Source organism: Moschus berezovskii, chromosome 18, assembly GCF_049115385.1.
Source record: "Moschus berezovskii isolate FMDL1 chromosome 18, NW_MosBer_1.0, whole genome shotgun sequence".
In the NCBI taxonomy this organism is placed as follows: Eukaryota; Metazoa; Chordata; class Mammalia; order Artiodactyla; family Moschidae; genus Moschus; species Moschus berezovskii.
Genome location: NC_142477.1, coordinates 63,904,198 through 63,922,759, shown reverse-complemented (window position 1 = coordinate 63,922,759; position 18,562 = coordinate 63,904,198). Strand labels below are relative to the sequence as shown.

Here is an 18,562-nt window from a genome sequence, read left to right as displayed (position 1 = left end):
TGGGAGACACAGCTACAGATGTCTTCAGATGTTCAATCTTCGAATGGACTGGGGCCTCTCAGGACAGTTTGTAGATAAGAACACGGGAAGTCTGGAAAAAGTAGGGTAAGGAAAAGTGCATACCCGGTGGGTTGAGGGGATGTTTCAGATGGAAGTGTATGGGGGAGAGACTCCAGCATGTATGTCTGCTCAAGGAAAGGTGTCCGAAAAGAGATTTACAGCAGAGAAAAACTAGAGTTTGAGAGGCAAGTGTCAGGAAAATAAAGCTTGAAATAAATTTGAGGAATGCTCATAGCAGAATAAAATTAGGAATTTGTTTCTGGGCAAATCAAGAAAGAATGTGTGGCCAACAGTGTAAATGTTACATGGAGACTGAGCAAAGGCAGGACTGAAAAGTTTGCACTGCATTTGGCAACCAACACCCCAGACTTAGAGTGTCACCTGACTAGCAGTTCCTTCCTCTCTTGTTCTTCGGCAGCCACATCAAGCGGCTGATTCACAGTGAAACCGAAAAACAAGTCAAGGTTCTAAGTTTTTCCCATGGGCTGCTCTTACATCATCCTGATCGCATACAGGTGATGTGTTTAGCTTATGTGTAAGATTTCATCTTGGATATTATTAAGACTCTCTTCTTTAGAATGGTATCCCAGGGAGTTGAGATCCTCAGGAATTCTAAGTTTTCACTACTAAGGTTTTACTAGTAGGTCTTTATATCCTGTTCCCAGTCACTGATAAAGCATTTGTAATTTTCAATAACCATGAACATATACAGCCCTTGAATTACAATGGCTAGATTTAAGATTTTTTGACTTATGATGGTGTGAAAATAATTCCATAGAAACCATTCTTCAAACTCTGAATATTTACCTTTTCCCAGGCTAGCGCTACACGGGACGATACTCTATCATGGAGCTGGGCAGTAGGCTGCAGCCTCCAGTCAGCCATGTGATCACAAGGATAAAGAACCAATACACTTACAATCATTCTATACCCACACATTTCTGTTTTTCACCTTCAGTACCGTACTTAGTCAATTACACGAGACATTCAACACTTGATTATTAAAATAGGCTTGTGCTAATGTAAGTGCTCTGAGAATGTTTAAGGTAGGCTAGGATGATCTGATGGGGAAGGAAATGGTAACCCACTCCAGTGTTCTTGCCTGGAGAATCCCAGGGACAGGGGAGCCTGGTGGGCTGCTGTCTATGGGGTTGCACAGACTCGGACACGACTGAAGTGACTTAGCAGCAGCAGGAGCAGGATAATCTGATGATGTTTGGTAGATTAGGTGTCCTAAAAGGATTCTGACTTTTCAACTTACTATGCATTCATCACAACGTGACCCTGCCATGAGTTGAAGAAGATCGTAGTTAGTCCTTAATTATCCAGGTCCTTAGAACTACTTTTTTCTACTTTGAATGGCAGGGAGAAAATTATAAGTTACTATGTACCCATGGTATCAACCACTGTGACAGATGTTCCCATCTACATTAGTTCCTGCACGCCTTACAAAAATTATGAGAGGTAGTAAATGTTATCTTTATTTTAGGACTGAAGAAACTGAGGCTTTGTGAGATTATACAACCATCTAAAACCAGGTCAGCCTCCAAAGTCATGCTGTTTGCACATTCTCTTTTCTATTTTTTTTTTGAGGGGTATAAATCTCTACACACTGAACTTTGCTCTTTTTCCAGCTTTACTGAGCTGTAATTCCCATATAACACAGTATAAGTTTAAGGTGTAGCAACATTCTTTTTCTTGGAGTCATTTCATTAGTTTTTAGCATGTTTCCCTTGGACACTCAACTTACTTCAATGTGCCAGTTCCTAAATTCTGGCAAATAGTCTTAGGGGAAGGGAACTCCTCTCCCGGTCTTCCTATATCCAGATCCTACCTTCAAGGACCAATTATGACTTTGCCACTTTCTTTTATCCTGAAAGAAATCTCTCCTTCCCCTGAACTCCCACATCAACTTCTCTATTACTCTCCAGGGCACTTATCACCCTCTATCTTGGATTCTAATTATTTATGTGTGTGCCTTATCACCCTTACTAGCCTGTATTGCTTCGGCCTTTTCAGTTCAGTTTGGTTCAGTCACTCAGCTGTGTCTGACTCTTTGAGACCCCATTACTGCTGCACACCAGGCCTCCCTGTCCATCACCAACTCCTGGAGTTTACTCAAGCTCATGTCCATTGAGTCGGTGATGCCATCCAGCCATCTCATCCTCTGTCATCCCCTTCTCCTCCTGCCTTCAATCTTTCCCAGCATCAGGGTCTTTTCAAATAAGTCAGTTCTTCAAATCAGGTGGCCAAAGTATTGGAGTTTCAGCTTCAACATCAGTCCTTCCAATGAATATTCAGGACTGATTTCCTTTAGGACGGACTGGTTGGATCTCCTTGCAGTCCAAGGGACTCTCAAGAGTCTTCTCCAACACCACAGCTCAAAAGTATCAATTCTTCGGTGTTCAGCTTTCTTCACAGTCCAACTCTCACATCCATACATGACCACTGGAAAACCATAGCTTTGACTAGACAGACCTTTGTTGGCAAAGTAATATCTCTGCTTTTTAATATGCTGTCTAGGTTGATCATAACTTGGCCTTTTAAGAAAGATCAGAATAAGAAATAGCCCATAACAATCTACGTATACACATACATAATACATACATTATACTATGTAGGTATTCACTGCATTTACACAACTTCCCCCATATCATGCACATTTCACCACATGAAAACTGTATCTCACAACAGTACCAGGAAAAACTCTGTCCCTGATCATTTTTAATGATATGCTTGTTTTCCCTTTGTCTTTACTGCCAGAAAGCTCACATTACAATTCTGAACACAGTTAGAAGAACTAGACTGACCCTAGTGTTTAATTCTTTTTTGCCTAATATTCTTTTCCCTTTATTAATCTTAAGGTGTATTTTTTAGGCAAGCGATCAAGAATTAAGTATGATAAAGAGAGAGGTACAGAGTAAATTTCAACAAGCAAACACAATCTAAGTCCTTTGCAAATAGGACCTAAGTCTGTTACATCTACATTCCTCTTGGTATATAGCACAGTCCCTGGCATATAGTAACTGCATTGTTAATATTTGTGGCATGAGGGAATGAAGGTTTGAAAGTTACATATAGGTTTCAATCAACCACATTCTACTATGTATCTCTTCTGTAACTTTATAATTTTTCAATGTCATTAAAAACATTTTTGATGAGCTGCTAAACACCTTACTGAGTAGCCTTGGGTCCTTTTAGCCATTCCAAGAAGGTCTGTTCTGTTCTGACTTCCCTTCGGCTATTTCTGTGCAGTTATGGGAGCACAGCACAGAGAGCACAGGGTCTAGATCTAGTGGAGTAGGAATGAGGTGGGTTCCGGGATATGAATCCACATCATGTCTCCTCTGCATTCTTCTGGGTACTTCTTCCACCAGGCAGGGCAAGCGCATGTTATTACCTTCTTGGTCTGAACAACAAGTATTTTGGCTTTTCTTAGGATTATGCTTTGCTTAATGTCATGAGTTTCCCCAGGACCAAGAAGCTCCCAGGTCATACAAGTCCAGAGAGTCTGGCTTCCCTCCCCTGAGCCGGTCCAGACCCACTCATGAGAAATTCACTTTCTGTTCCTTCTCAGGTGGGTTGCTTCTGACCCAGTACTTCAGAGCCTGGCACTGTCTTCAACTTCTTCCATATCCAGGTTGACATATGTAGAATAAGCTTTGCTACTAATATATTAATGTATATTAACATATATTGTATGCTCAGTCGCTCAGTGGTGTCTGACTCTTTGTGACCCTGTGAACTATAGTCCACCAGGCTCCTACATTCATGGGATTTTCCAGGAAAGAATACTGGAGTGGGTTGTCATTTCTTCCTCCAGGGAATCTTCCCAGCCCAGGGACCAAACCTGTTTCTCCTGCATCTCCTGCACTGGCAGGCAGATTCTTTACCACTGAGCCACCTAGGAAGCCCATATTAATATATACAGTATTCATTAGTTAGACTATTACTGTACAGATCCACCAACTGGGTTTGTAAGGCACCGAGTCACTATTTGAATGTACCCTGAGGTGACAAGGGAATATGACAAAGATCATGTCTTTTAATGTGTGGCTTCTTTTCTGCCTCATAGTTAACTGGTACACACTCAAAATTCCTATGAGTCTGCTGGTCAGGTTAGCTTTCTGCTGCATATTACTCTACACTGTAATTTTTTACTACACAAGTAGATAATAGAAATTTCCTCTGGCAACTTTTTTTTTGCATAAAGAAATTCACAATAAGCTATTTCATAATGAGTTTGAAATATTTACTTTCTAGTGGAAGTTATAACTGTCATTGTCAATATAAAAATGCCCAATCTAGGCCTATATTCCTTAGATATCAGGAATGAATGCTGAATTTTAAGTCATTATCACTGATGACATATTTTCATCCATCCATTCACTAAATAAATTTTTTAAGCAACTACTCTGGGAACACCATGAATTCTCTGGCTAAAACACTGAGTAAGAGAAGCCAGGAGAGCTAAGTCATGGTCAAACTGTATAGGGTTTTATAAACCATATGAATGAGTTTTGATTTTATCCTAAGATTCATGGCAATCAAAAGAAGAATTTTAAGAGTGTGATGCACCACATTCGCATTTCATAAAGATCTTGGTTTTCATAAGGAAAGTATATAAATAGGAAGCAAAAACTGTGGCGAAGACTGACGATGAAGATTAGGATTACAGTGGTGACACCTCAAATAAAGAAGAGAAAGAATTTGAAGACTTGGGAGTTGATAGGAAGGTCAGAGAGAAAAGGCGAGGAACAGTCTTTTGACTTGGGTAACTGGTGACATTCACTGAGAAGAGGACAATGGCCAAAGAGAGGATTTATAGGAATGTTGTAAATATAGTTTAGGATAAGTGGCATTGAGATTAAATAATAACATAGCAGATACTCAATAAATATTTGCAAAATGAAAAAATGACTGAATATGAGACCTCCAAAAAAGCTGTCCATTTTGTAGTTGGAATCTAATATCATTCATCTTCTCTTTTACTTAAATAGTTAAGAGTTTCTTTATGTTGTGCCTTGGCAGAAAATTCATATTAGAATCTGAATGCTGTATAACGGTATAATTTTCAGTGTTAGAATGATAAGATCTGACAATGTAGCTTTATAGTATAAATGTCATCCATTGTGGCAAGCAGGTGTTACCTGAAAGCTATGACTATTTCAGTCCCCATAGCTCTGCCTACAATGTGAGGCAGAAAAAGAATTTTCTCTTGGTCTTCATGACAAATAAGATTAGGTATCAAAGATACCAGCTACATGTGGCGAGAAATATGAGACTATCCTTTTGAATGCTAAGCAGGAGGTATAGAAAAATCTCAGAGTAGGTGGAAAAGGACAGGTCTTTGAAAGTAAGCTATGGTAAATCAGAAACTTATATTTAGTAAGCTGGCCTTTCTCTTATACTTACTATAGTTTCTGTGTTGATTTCCTTTTTGGTTCACTTAATAATTAGAAAAAGTCTTTTCCAAAAAAAATGTCAGTCTTCATGACAGAGAAAGGGTTTAACTGTGAAAAATGAAACATAAGAGTACTATAAGAAATGTAGGTGATCTAAAAAACTTACAGTCTTGGAGTAGGACAGGGCTTTCTAGGCATGAGAAAAAGGCAGAAGTTATAAATGAAAAAAGACTGATATGTCTTATTACAGTAAAAATGTAAACTTCTATAGGGCAAAAAAGCAAAAAGCAATAACAATCCACCCCAAAATTCAAAGACAAGAAAACTGCGACATCTGAAGGGCTCTTACAAATTAATAAGCTCAATTTAAAACTCCCAAAATATAACTAGGCAATTCACAAATATAAAAATAATATCTAATATTTATTGGGCTTTTGTGTGCCAGTGTGGTAGACTAATTGCTAAAATGGCCCCATCCCTCTACATATTTATGCCTTCCTATAATTTGAATCTGCTGTTCCCTCCCATCAAAAGTCAGGATCTATTTTCCCATTTCTTGAATCTGACATGGCCTTATGACTTGCTTTGGCCAGTCCAGGAAACTGTGGCAGCTGACAGAATTCCAGTTCTAAGCCTAGGCCTCAGGAGGTCTTCAAAGCTTTTGACTGTGTGGATCACAATAAACTGTGGAAAATTCTGAAAGAGATGGGAATACCAAACCACCTGACCTGCCTCTTGAGAAACCTGTATGCAGGTCAGGAAGCAAAGTTAGAACTGGACATGGAACAACAGACTGGTTCCAAATAGGAAAAGGAGTACGTCAAGGCTGTATATTGTCACCCTGCTTATTTAACTTCTATGCAGAGTATACCATGAGGAATACTGGGTTGGAAGAAACACAGGCTGGAATCAAGATTGCTGGGAGAAATATCAATAACCTCAGATATGCAGATGACACCATCCTTATGGCAGAAAGTGAAGAGGAACTAAAAAGCCTCTTGATGAAAATGAAAGAGGAGAGTGAAAAAGTTGGCTTAAAGCTCAACATTCAGAAAACAAAGATCATGGCATCTGGTCCCATCACTTCATGGCAAATAGATGGGGAAACAGTGGCTGACTTTATTTTTCTGGGCTCCAAAATCCAAAATCAGATGGTGATTGCAGCCATGAAATTAAAAGACGCTTACTCCTTGGAAGGAAAGTTATGACCAACCCAGACAACACTTTTAAAAGCAGAGACATTACTTTGTCAATAAATGTCTGTCTAGTCAAGGCTATGGTTCTTCCAGTGGTCATGTATGGATTTGCGAGTTGGACTGTGAAGAAAGCTGATCGCTGAAGAATTGATGCTTTTGGACTGTGGTGTTGGAGAAGACTCTTGAGAGTCCCTTGGACTGCAAGGAGATCCAACCAGTCCATTCTAAAGGAGATCAATCCTGGGTGTTCATTGGTAGGACTGACGTTGAAGCTGAAACTCCAATACTTTAGCCACCTGATGTGAAGAGCTGACTCATTTGAAAAGACCCTGATGCTGGGAAAGATTGAAGGCAGGAGGAGAAGGGGACGACAGAGGATAAGATGGTTGGATGGCATCACCGACTCAATGGACATGGGTTTGAGTGAACTCCGGGAGTTGGTGATGGACAGGGAGGCCATGGGGTTGCAAAGAGTCGGACACAACTGAGAGACTGAACTGAACTGAACCAAACTGGTGTTCATGGACGCCTGCCCTGCCATGAGAGCAAGCCAGTTAGCCTCCTGGACGATGAGAGATAATGTGGCAGAGAGCCAAGTGGCCTCAGCTTTGGCCACCCTAGACCCCCAAACATGTTAGAGAGTTCAGCCAAGATCAGCAGAACTGCCTACACAACCCATGGCTGACTCAAGGTGCAGAATGAGCCAATCAGGGCCAGAAAAACTGCCCAACAAACATATAGATTTGTCAGCAAAAATAAACATTTATCCTTGTGTACTCCATAGTAATGGATTTAGCCGGACAATGCTCAAAGCGCTCTACATGTATTATCTCTCAATCAAAAAGGTGATGTGAGTTAACAGAAAATAGATGCATATTGTTCTCTGGCCCTGGTTCCTGACACAGAGCTCCTAAAACACTTGTAAATCCCTAAGCTGGTAAGAGCTTCTTTTGTTCTAATATTCCATCTCCGACCCTGGTTCCTGATACAAGGCTCCTGAAGCCATGGAGTCTTTTGTTCTGATGAGGGGACTCTGGGTGGGCTCTGGGATGAGGGCTGGTCACTAGAAAGACCAAGTCATGATTTAAAGCTTGGAATTTTCAGCTCCAGCCCCCATTCTCTTGAGAAGGGAGAAAGACTGAAAAATGGAGTTAGTGATTGATCATGCCTACCTGATGAAGATGCCGTAAAGCCCCTTCCGAGAGCTTCCACAAGCGAACACACCCACACTGGGAGGGGAACACACCCCAGCTCCAAGGGAATGGAACCTCCTGTGCTTGGGAGATCTTGCTCTATGCATCTCCTTCTCTGGTTGCTCACAGAAAATATCCTTTCACAAAGTGGGAAATGTGTTCCCCTGAATTCTGTGAACTGCTCTAGCGAATTAATAAAACTCAAGAAGGTTGTGGGAACCTCAGATGTACAGCCCATGGGTCAGAAGCAGAGGTGACAACACGGACGTGCAACTACCTTCTGAGGAGGGTGGGAGCAGTCTTGTGGGACTGAGTCCTTGAGCTGTGGAATCTGATCCTATCTCCAGGTAGAAAGGGGCAGAACTGAGTTAAATTACTGGATACCTAGTTGGTGTAAGAGAATTGCTTGTTGTGGTAAAATACCTCCACACACATCGTGACCAGAAGTGTTGGGAGTGAACTGTTCTGTGTGAGCACTCTTGGCAGAAAGGAGAACTAGGTCTTCTTGTCCAGGCGAGGACAATTTCTCCCTCTTGTCTCATCCCCCACCCTCCTATCTGAAATGTATTCCATTCTAGTCACAATGGCCTCTTGACTTTTTCAAACAGTATTTGAGGTACAGAATCACCTTTTCAGTGAGCCCTTTTCAGTCATCTCTGTAATTTTGGGGTGCCCTGTTTCTGGCTTTACTCTTACTCTTTTATCTTTTTTTTTTTAATTCATTCATTGTTGCATGTGGGCTTTTTCTAGTTGTGGCCAGCAAGGGCTACCCTTTGTTGCAGTGTGCAGGCTTCTCATTGCAGTGGCTTCTGGCTTCTCTTGTGGAGCACAGGCTCTAGAGTGTGGGCTCAGCAGTTGTGGCAGATGGGCTTGGTTGCTCCACGGCACATGGGCTCTTTCTGGACCAGGGATTGAACCCATGTCCCCTGCACTGGCAGGCAGACTCCCAACCACTGGACCACCAGGGAAGTCCCTACTCTTGTTCTTGGCACAATTCCCCATCTAACACACTCTAAATTTTCCTTAGTAATCTCTTCTGCAAAGGTAAACTCCATGAACACAAGGTATTTTGGCTGCTGTGTTCATTTTTTTATCCTATCTAGCACACATTAGATGCTCAGCAAATATTTGGTGAGTGAAGAAACCAGCCAATCAATTCCCAATTAAGAGATGAGGAAATAGACACAGAGAAGTTAAGCAAGTTTGCCTGAGATCACAGTGCTAGTTAGTGGCAGAGCCGGCAGACAAACTGAAGCAAACTGGCTCCAGATTTCTATAGCCTGCATAATCTAGTCTAGACTGCCTGGCCATAGGCATCCCTAATGCAGAGGCTTATGGATATATTGTACAATATGTACTCAGTAAACATCCATTTCCTTGGTTCTTCAGGTTTTAATCTAGGTGCTTCTCCCTATGGAAGTTCTGTGTGTTGTGTGTTAGTTGCTCAGTCGTGTTGGACTCTCTGCAACCCCATGGACTGTAGCCTGCTAGGCTCCTCTGTCCATGAGATTCTCTAGGCAGGAATACTGGAGTGGGTTGCCATTTCCTTCTCCAGGGAAGTTCTGTGCTTTGTGTTAATCAAAGAGGTGACAGAACAAAAACAGCAAAGATCAATATAAATCTTCCAACTTTTAAAAATCCATTTTTATAAATAATCTCAGTCTAGCCTTTGATAATTATTAACTACTAACCTTTCCTTTTATTAGTTAATTTTTCTTTTTCTAGCACCATTGCTCTAAAAATTTGGGGCATATATATACTGGATTTGGGGGGAGAACCTCAATTTTATTTAATTATAGTCAGATACAGAAATATTGTTTAAGTTATGGATGGCTGTAATTTAATTTGTTTGACTTTCTAAGATTTCCCATATGAATAAATTCTCACCTCAGAAAGCAAATAACTTTTATAATACGTTTCCACTTATCAAATTGGTAAGGATAAAAAATACTAAAATGCTCAGTGCTGGTAAAGGTGTAGGAAACTAACATTGCACATTCTGCTGATAAAAGCATATTTTGGTAGAAATATTTTGGAGGAGAATATGTAGCAAGCAAGAAAAGCCTGAAGGATATGCATACCATTTGATGTTCAAATTCCATCATTAAGAACTCTTGCTGTGGAAATAACTAAGGACTTAAAAATTTGATAGCTAGAATGTTGATCTTAGCACTTTTACTCACAGTAGAAAGTTGGAAATAGTTGATATGTCCAAAAAGTAGGGTTTATTGGATTACCAAACCTCCCACAAATAACTGCATTACAGGTATTTGTATTATGGAATGATGTTTATATTACAGAAAGATTATAGAATAAGTATTATATAATCTCATATTTTTAAAAATATGTCTCTTTACAAAAAATATTTTAGAAGCTATTAATGACTGGTTCTTCTGGATAGGTGAATTGTGTATATTTTCTTTTGTTTATCAATAGATGGTTAGGTTAGATAGCATCACCAACTCAACAGACCTGAATTTAAGCAAACTCCAGGAGATGGTGAAGGACAGGGGAGCCTCGTGGGCTACAAAGAGTCAGATATGACTTAGTGACTGAACAACAATTACTACAGGGAATATGTATTGCTATCTTAATTTTACAAATCAAGGCTCTTTGTTTAATGGAAAGATGAAATTAGTGCTATCACAGCTATAATTTGGACTAAGCACTGTTGAATCATTTCTCTCATTTCTCTGACCATCCCAACCATCCCTTACTTTATAATATACATCAGATATTGCTTGGCTCACATGCTCTGTCTGCAATCTAGACTCCATGAGGGGAAATTCTCCTGGTTTAACTGCAATGACAGCAAGAGCTGAAAGAAGTCTTAGACATCATTTAACCTACTCCTTTTCATTTTACAAAATAAGAAATTCAAGAGAAATCCGAGAAATTGGGTGATTTAATTAAGGTCACAAGGTTAGCTGAACAGCAACTACAATTCAATCTCCAGATTCCCAGTCTACTTATTCCCAAGAAATTGGCTAAATAGCCCAATCAATGATCCTGGCTGCCACGGTGGCTTTGAGAAGGGGGTCTATAGTAACTCTGCCTTTAGGAAAACCCAAGAGATATCATAAGCCTAGTTACTCATGTAACACTAAAATTAATTCCCAAGTGTCAGAGGGAACAGGAAAATGATTAGGAGTACACAGAGGGCCTTCCATGTGGTCAAGTACTTACTCTTTAAGGAAGATACAGGTTTTGAAACAGAGATTCTGTTATTAAGTCACTCTTAAGAGCCTGGGGTTGATGACTACTGGACCATCAATCAGTAGAGTACACTGATTAACTGCAATATATGTCCTTGAGTAACAAAAAAGTTGATATATTTATGGTAGATTGCTAGCTCCTAAAAAAGTAACAACTGTATGGTTTTTTATGTTTATTTCCTTCCACGCATAAACAAAGAATCTGCATAACACGTATCACTGGTTCTCAAAATGTGGTCTGCGTTCCTGGATGAGCATATGGGCAGTAGTTCTTGAGACCATTTTAAGGAGTACATGAGGTTGAAAGAATTTCATAAAAATACTAAGACATTATCTACCTTTTTCACTTGGTTGACATCTGCACTGATGGTGAAAAGCAATGGTAGATAAAACTCTAGGCACCTTAGAACATTAGGAAGATATGTGTAACACAGTGAGCCACAATTTTCCAAATGTTAAGTGTCTGATATTACAAAATCATGCATAGGTTAAAGATTCATTCAAATTGTAAGACAGACCCATGGATTTTAATGCAACAGTAAGAAAAGTACACTGATAGTTTCATATTTCACATTGCAACCATACTTCAAAAACTACCACTTGTCAAACTCTGATGTGATATCAAAGAATATCCATGATTATCTAAAAAAGCCTATTAAAATACTTCTCTTTTTACAACTACACATGATGGGTGGGATTTTTTCAATTTTCTTAAACCAAAAAAACCAGTACAACAGAAAAAATGTGGAAGGATCCAGCTATCTTCTATTAAGTCATACATTTGTTTTGCAAAAGTAAAACAGTGCCACTCCTAGGATGGTTCTTTTTTTTTAAAAAAAGCAAAACAAAATAAGTGTTGATGAAGATGCGAAAAAACTAGAACTCTTATGCTTTGCCAAAGGAGTGTAAAATGGTATAGCTCCTGTGGAAAACAGTATGCTGGTTTCTCAAAAATTAAACATAAAATTACCGTATGATTCGGTAATCCCCCTTCAAGGCACATATCCTGGAGAACTCAAAGTAGACACTGAAACAGATATGTGCACACCAATGATCACAGCAGCATTACTCAAAACAGCCGAAACGTAGAAACAACCCAATGTCCATGGATGGACAACTGGACAAATAAAATGTGCTATATCCGTACTACAGAATAACATTCAGCCTTAAAAAGGAAGGATATTCTGACACATGCTACAACATGGATGAAGTTTAAGAACATATTGCTAAGTGAAATAAGCCAGTCACAGAAGAACAGATATTCTAGGACCACTAGTATGAAGAATCTAAAATAGTCACATTCAAAGAGAGAGAGAGAGAATAGTGATTACCAGAGACTGGAAGAGGGGATAATGAAAAGTTATTGTTTAATCCCCATGCAGAGTTTCAGTTTGGAATAATAAAAATGTTCTGGAGATGAATAGTGGCGATGATTACATAACAATGTGAATGCACATAATGCCACTGAATTATGCACTTAAAGATGATTAAAATGGTAAATTATATTTATATTTTACCACATACACACACACAAACCCAAGGGGAAAAAAATCCATAATGTCACCCTTCTTGGTGATTTTTTTAGGAAAAATTTTGGAAAATGGTTATTTTTCATTAAAAATCTTAGGCATGTAACAAATGTATTACTGTTTAAAAAAAACTAATAAATACTTTTAAATTTCCCTGGTTTCATTTCTAATACAGTAAATATGGAAAGATATAACCCATATAAACAAGAAGTTCTTAGGTCCTCAGTAATTTTTGAGTGGTAAAGAGATCCTGAGACTAAAAAGTTTGAGAACTACTGTCTTATATGAAATTTATTATTTCTTCTTACACCTGTGTCACATTTCCTCATTTGCTGGTATAGCTTCATTTGACAGCTCTACCACCTAAAGACTGCAGACTATTTACAGTGTAAATATGCAATGAATAATAAACTGATTGACAGGAATTAGAAAAAAAAAAAAAAAAAGACTGCAGACTAAAAGGACAGCTTGAAATACGGCCAAAATCATCACATGAACTCTTTATGATTATTTTAGGGTTCCCAATGCACCAAAACTATAAAGACTGAGCAGCATAAGGTGAGTGGCAACGTACAACAGAAAACTGTTAAAAAGCTTACATGTTGATTGCTATGTTCTAAAATGGTTTTATAAGGATCCAGCGAGAAACACACATTTCCCTTTTTCTGTTGGTTCTTCATTCGGATTTTCAGTTGAAAGCTAGATTTGGGAATGCGGGTGATAGTCTCATTGTTTCTGAAAACCACTCCATCCGTCGCAGCGGGGAAAAGAATTTCATTTTCTCACTCACCATCTTGCTACTGGTCTATTGCAGAGGGGTGTGGTTGGGCGCTAAGCAATCTGTCCAAAACAGCGCTGAAGCTGCCCCAGACCGTGTCCAAGAAATCTTTTCCTCCATTTTGGGCCATGTCAATTTGCCCCGGCAAGAAGCAGAATGTTTTATACGGAAGAAGTAAATGAAAAGGAAATTAGAAAGCATGGACAGAAATAAGCAGCAAAATCATAGCGATTCCTTTCTGTGTGGATATTAAACGATCTGTGTGCCAACGATGCACACGAGGAGTAAATGAGAATTGTTATCCGAGTCTACAGCTGCCCTCACTTTTAACGACAGGTCTGCAGTTCCGGATGGGGGCGAAAGTCCAGCGATTTTATCCCCATCATCTTTCTGCACTCCTTCGGGCCGGGCCTCTGACCAGTCTGACTGCTTGCAGTCGAGGCAGTCCCAAACAAAGGGAATGGATGCCCTCCCGAGGGAGCAGAGGAAGGAAAGGTGGCCCTACGTTCCCGCGCCAGGTGTCCCTTAGGGTAGACCAAGAGGGCGGTGGGGAGGGAAGGTTCCAAGAGCGTCGTAGGGGTGCTGTTGGGAAAGGCTGGGCCCGGGGCGCCTGGCACTGACCAGGCAGAAGACCCCCGCCCGCGGTCAAGGTTAACCCGCGCACGGGAGGTACCTGTGGAGGCCTCGCACAGCCAAAAGGCACTGGACGATCATGGGAGAGCCGGGAGAAGACGGTGGCTGCGGGCGCGTTGTCCTCCAGTCTGGGGGTGGGGGTGGCGGGGCGCCGGGAAGCGGCGCAGTGGCCTAGCGCAGGAGGCAACCGTGGCGGCGGCTGCCAGCTGGGCCTGAACCCTCCCACGTGCGGCAGTCCCACGCTGGCGCCCACTTCAGCCCCGCTCCGGCCCCGCCCCCGCCCTCGCCCCGGCCCCGCCCCCGGCCCCGCCCCTGCCCCGCCCCATGCGTCTCGCCCCGCCCCGGGGGCGGTTCTGGCGAGACAGCGGCCCGGAGCCAAGCGCAGCGAAGGGTGGACTGAGGGGCGGCGGCGGTCTGGGAGCCGGGCAAGTTTGGGCCACCTCTGGCGGCGGTGCTGCGCTCCCGAGCCAGGCTGAAGCCCGGAGAACCAGGGGGCAGGCGGACACACATACGGACGCCCTCGGGCCGCTGCCACCGTTTCGCATCCTCTTCCCTGGTAAGGGGCTTCTGTCTGGGAGGGGTGCGTCTCCCGCCGCCCCAGTCCGGGCCTGCACGGCTCACCCGCAGCAAACGCTAAGGCGAGGCCTGGGTAACGAAGGGCGGGAGAAGGAGGTCGATGTGCTCCGGGGAGAGGAATGGGGAGGAGCCTGGAGGAGGTTGGACCTCTTCATTTCGCCTCGCGTCCCCTCTCCCCTTCCCCATTCTTTTTGCACCCTTCTGCCCTGGGTCCTTATTTAGGACTTGCAACCCCGTGGCCTATAGGCTGGGCTCTCTTTTAAAATAAGCACCGAGTAGTAAACGTCCTCGCGGTGGGTACCACACCCTGGCTTTGAATTAGGGAACCTGGGGAGCAGATGGATGATGCGATTTAGTGGAAATAAGCCATTAATGCCGGCTGGCCCTGCGCCACTGTTTGGATGCGATAGTATTCCATGTGAATGAACATGACCCGGAGCTTCCAGTCTGTCCACGAGAGCACAGCTACTGCAGGGAGCATTGGTCGGCTTGTAGTATCCATCGACTTGGGCAGTGATTATCTGACATGTCTGTTGATTGACTAGAAATGGCATTTTTATTAAAAATGTCCCTCAATGGTTGAACAACCTTTCACTAATCAATTTCCTCATCCGGTAACTCTCTCCACCTACAAAAGTAGGTGGATTGTAAATTATGCATACATTTGAAAAAAATTTCATGAAATGAAGATGCCCTGCGTGGATCAGCTTCTGAGTCAGCAGTATGAAATTTCCCTCAAAATAGTACTAAAGCCTTTTGGGGATTTCTGTATCTGTACCCCTATGCTTATCTGGATCCCTACCATATACACTGTTAAGATATAGTGGGCTGTTCAGTGAGAATCTAAGCTTTTGTTGTACATGTTTTGAGAAAAAAATTTACTTTTGCAAGTTTTAGCATAACCTAATCCTAGGTGTAAATGAAAATGTCATCCATTACCATACCAATATTTTGTGCTCTCTTGACTTTAAAAGAAAGGAGTGAAAGTAATACAGGCTTTTGTTTTTGCTTTTTACCTTTACCTTTAATGTAATTTATGACCTTTGCAATTTATAATCTTCTTCACTGCTTCTTTAAAATTACTTAGTTCAGTGTTTTCCTTTTTCTTATCAAGGAAAAGTTTAAGCTTTAAACATGTCATCCATCAAGCACCTAGTTTATGCAGTTATTCGTTTCTTACGGGAACAAAGTCAGATGGATGCTTATACCTCAGATGAGCAAGAAAGTTTGGAAGGTAGGCACCTGTTTTCTGTGTTCATTTGTGTTATGATTATAAAAATCTGTTGTTTCAAAATCAGAATATCTTGTTGATTTTTCAAGAAGAGAGACCTTATGGTAAGGTTGTAATGTTTTCATTCTCTGAGGCTTTTTTTTTCCAGTTAACAACAAGATAAGAGGACTTTTGTTTATTTATTGAACAACTATTATGTGTCAGAACTATGCTATTCATATTATAGGGAAATTTTTCTCCATGGTAACTGTTAAGTTAGTTATTATCCCCATTCAACAGAGAAGTAAGTGAAACCCGATAGATTAAGTAATCTAACACAGCTATTATGTGACAAAGCTGAGATTTAAATCCTGGTTCTTACTCTGAAGATCCTCTCTTTTAATAGAAAAGCATCCAGTTTAGAATCAATATCTGAAAACACCTTCAGTTCAGTTCAGTCGAAAGCACTATGCAAAAATCTAATAACTATTAATCTCTGATAACTTCCTACTGGGGGACTTGAAATAAGAGGATATCACCCTTGTTTTATGTTAGCTTTAAATATTAGATTTGGTAATCTGTAAAGTTGAGCAGGACTTGGATGATAGCATCACATGTTTCCTTGACACCATCTTTTCTGCTTCATGCTTATGCATTAGAAAATTTAAATTCAGTATAACCGTAAGAAGATAGAATTCTGCAGATGGGCTCGTGGAGGTTCAGTGAGCCAGCTTCCTTGTGGCCTAAAGACTTAATTATTTCAATAAGATAGTGCATTGGGGAGAATTTAATACATAACAGTACAATTTGAATTTTCCATCTTGAGCTGTTTCTCCTATAAAGGGGGACACATCTATTAATTTCAACAAGTACTTCCCCTGTGAATATGCTTTAGGAAGTGGGGATGGAAATTGAGCATTTGCTCTAAATCTGCTTGCAATCTGGTTAGATAATCTTTCCAGGTGGCAGTGAGAGGAGCTTGTGACTCGCAGTTGGAGATTGCAATCAGTCCATTAAGGTCTTTTTGTAGTCCTTGGTTGTTAGACCATGTGAAGATAAAGGCGACAGGTTATCTAAGGAAAATGTTGTTTATAGTTACTCTGTAGCAAACAGATAATGGAATCATTTAATTAAAGGTGTTTGTTTTCTCATCAAAGGCAGTATAATACTTTTAAGGGCCTGAAAGAAAATCGAGAGTTTTTTTAAAACCAAGATGTTGTGTCCTATTTTGAGGGTAGTATTCAGCCAAAAATATGTGCCTTCAGCTGTGGGTTATATATGGCAGTCAGAAATGGTGCCAATTGTTTTTGACCGACCCCTGTTTTTGACACAGTGAGTCTAATTTAATTGAACATAAAATCATGTGGTAATGTCTGCCCACCTACTAGGCATTTAAAAAAGCTCTCAGAGAGGAGCCTGAGTTCTCATACTAGCTTTACCGCTACAGGGAAGCTAGCGTATTATCATCAGCCTTGAACCTTGTCATCTGATTATATCACCCACTGCTCTTGTCATCTGCTGACAGCTGCTTCGTGTTTTGACTGTCGTGGCTCCTGCTCACTGTCTCTCTAACACTCTCCTGTCTTAATTCTTGTCGGTTGTAATACCTTCATTCACAACGCTTCCAGTTCTCTCCCACTAAGTTCCTTGACCTTCTTTGCTCCAGAGATCTCACCACTCACTTGCTTGGTCATAACCTAGACCAGTGGTTCTCAGTTTGGGGTGATTTTGTAGTATCTAGAGATATTTTGATTGTTATGACAGGAGTGGGGCTGATAGAGCCCACAAATAGATACCACCGATGCTCAAGATGGACCCCAACAATAAGAGTTGTCTAGTCCAAAATACGGAGAAGGCAATGGCAAGCCACTCCAGTACTCTTGCCTAGAAAAATCCCGTGGATGGAGGAGCCTGGTAGGCTGCAGTCCGTGGGGTCGCTGGGGGTCGGACACGACTGAGCGACTTCACTTTCACTTTTCACTTTCACACATTGGAAAAGGAAATGGCAACCCACTCCAGTGTTCTTGCCTGGAGAATCCCAGGGATGGGGGACCCTGGTGGGCTTCTGTCTGTGGGGTCGCACAGAGTCGGACACGACTGAAGTGACGCAGCAGCAGCACTCCAAAATATCAGTTGCCACGGTTGAGAAACTCTCCCCTAGGCCTTGTTTTTGTTATTCTCCATAAACTCTGTCTTAAACATTTCACTTCTGCTGCCTGTTTTTCCAGCTCACTCATTACAGAATTCATACTCCATTGGTTCTTTGACCCTACCAATACCTGCAAGCTGTTGATCCCTTACCTTTCCACAACCCTCTTCTTTTTTTTGGCTTTCTTTTTTTATTGGAATATAATTGCTTTACAATGTTGTGTTAGTTTCTGCTATACAGCAGTGTGAATCAGCCATATGTGTATTTATACCCACTCTCTCTTGAGCCTCCCTCCCTCCCACCCACATCCCCTCCCCATCCCACGCATCTAGGTCCTCACGGAGCACTGAGCTGAGCTCCCTGTGCTGTATAGTTTCTCCCTAGCTATTTATTTTACACATGGTAGTATGTGTATGTCACTGCTGCTCTCTCAGTTTGTTCCACCTTCTCCTCCCCACCCCAGGTCACAAGTCCATTCTCTACATCTGTGTCTCTATTCCTGCCCTGCACATAGGTTCATCAGTAACATTTTTCCAGATTTCATATATGTGTGTTAATATATGATATTTGCTTTTCTCTTTCTGACTTACTTCACTCCCCCAGCTTAAAGTCCGTGGT

At 41.3% G+C, this 18,562-nt stretch overlaps 2 protein-coding genes across 5 annotated transcripts in view; one reads left to right on the top strand and one right to left on the bottom strand.

Annotated features, from left to right (window-relative positions):
• Positions 1–14,265, bottom strand: part of NLN (neurolysin) — a 106,072-nt gene extending 91,807 nt beyond the window's left edge. For 2 of the 3 annotated variants that reach the window (XM_055421971.2, XM_055421970.2), the window contains exon 1: positions 14,050–14,265. Coding sequence is in view for 1 of the 3 variants with exons in the window: in XM_055421970.2 (XP_055277945.2) it covers positions 14,050–14,090 (41 nt within the window). In the remaining 2 variants the exon portion in view is untranslated. Of the gene's footprint in view, positions 1–13,388; positions 13,593–14,049 lie in introns of those variants that run through there. The other variant, XM_055421972.2, reaches the window with a different exon arrangement.
• Positions 14,266–14,381: 116 nt separating this feature from the next.
• Positions 14,382–18,562, top strand: part of SGTB (small glutamine rich tetratricopeptide repeat co-chaperone beta) — a 48,311-nt gene continuing 44,130 nt past the window's right edge. For both annotated transcript variants that reach the window (XM_088827730.1, XM_055421984.2), the window contains exons 1-2: positions 14,382–14,565; positions 15,700–15,819. In XM_088827730.1, coding sequence (XP_088683856.1) covers positions 15,720–15,819 — 100 coding nt within the window. In that variant the 5' untranslated portion in view covers positions 14,382–14,565; positions 15,700–15,719. The remainder of the gene's footprint in view (positions 14,566–15,699; positions 15,820–18,562) is intronic.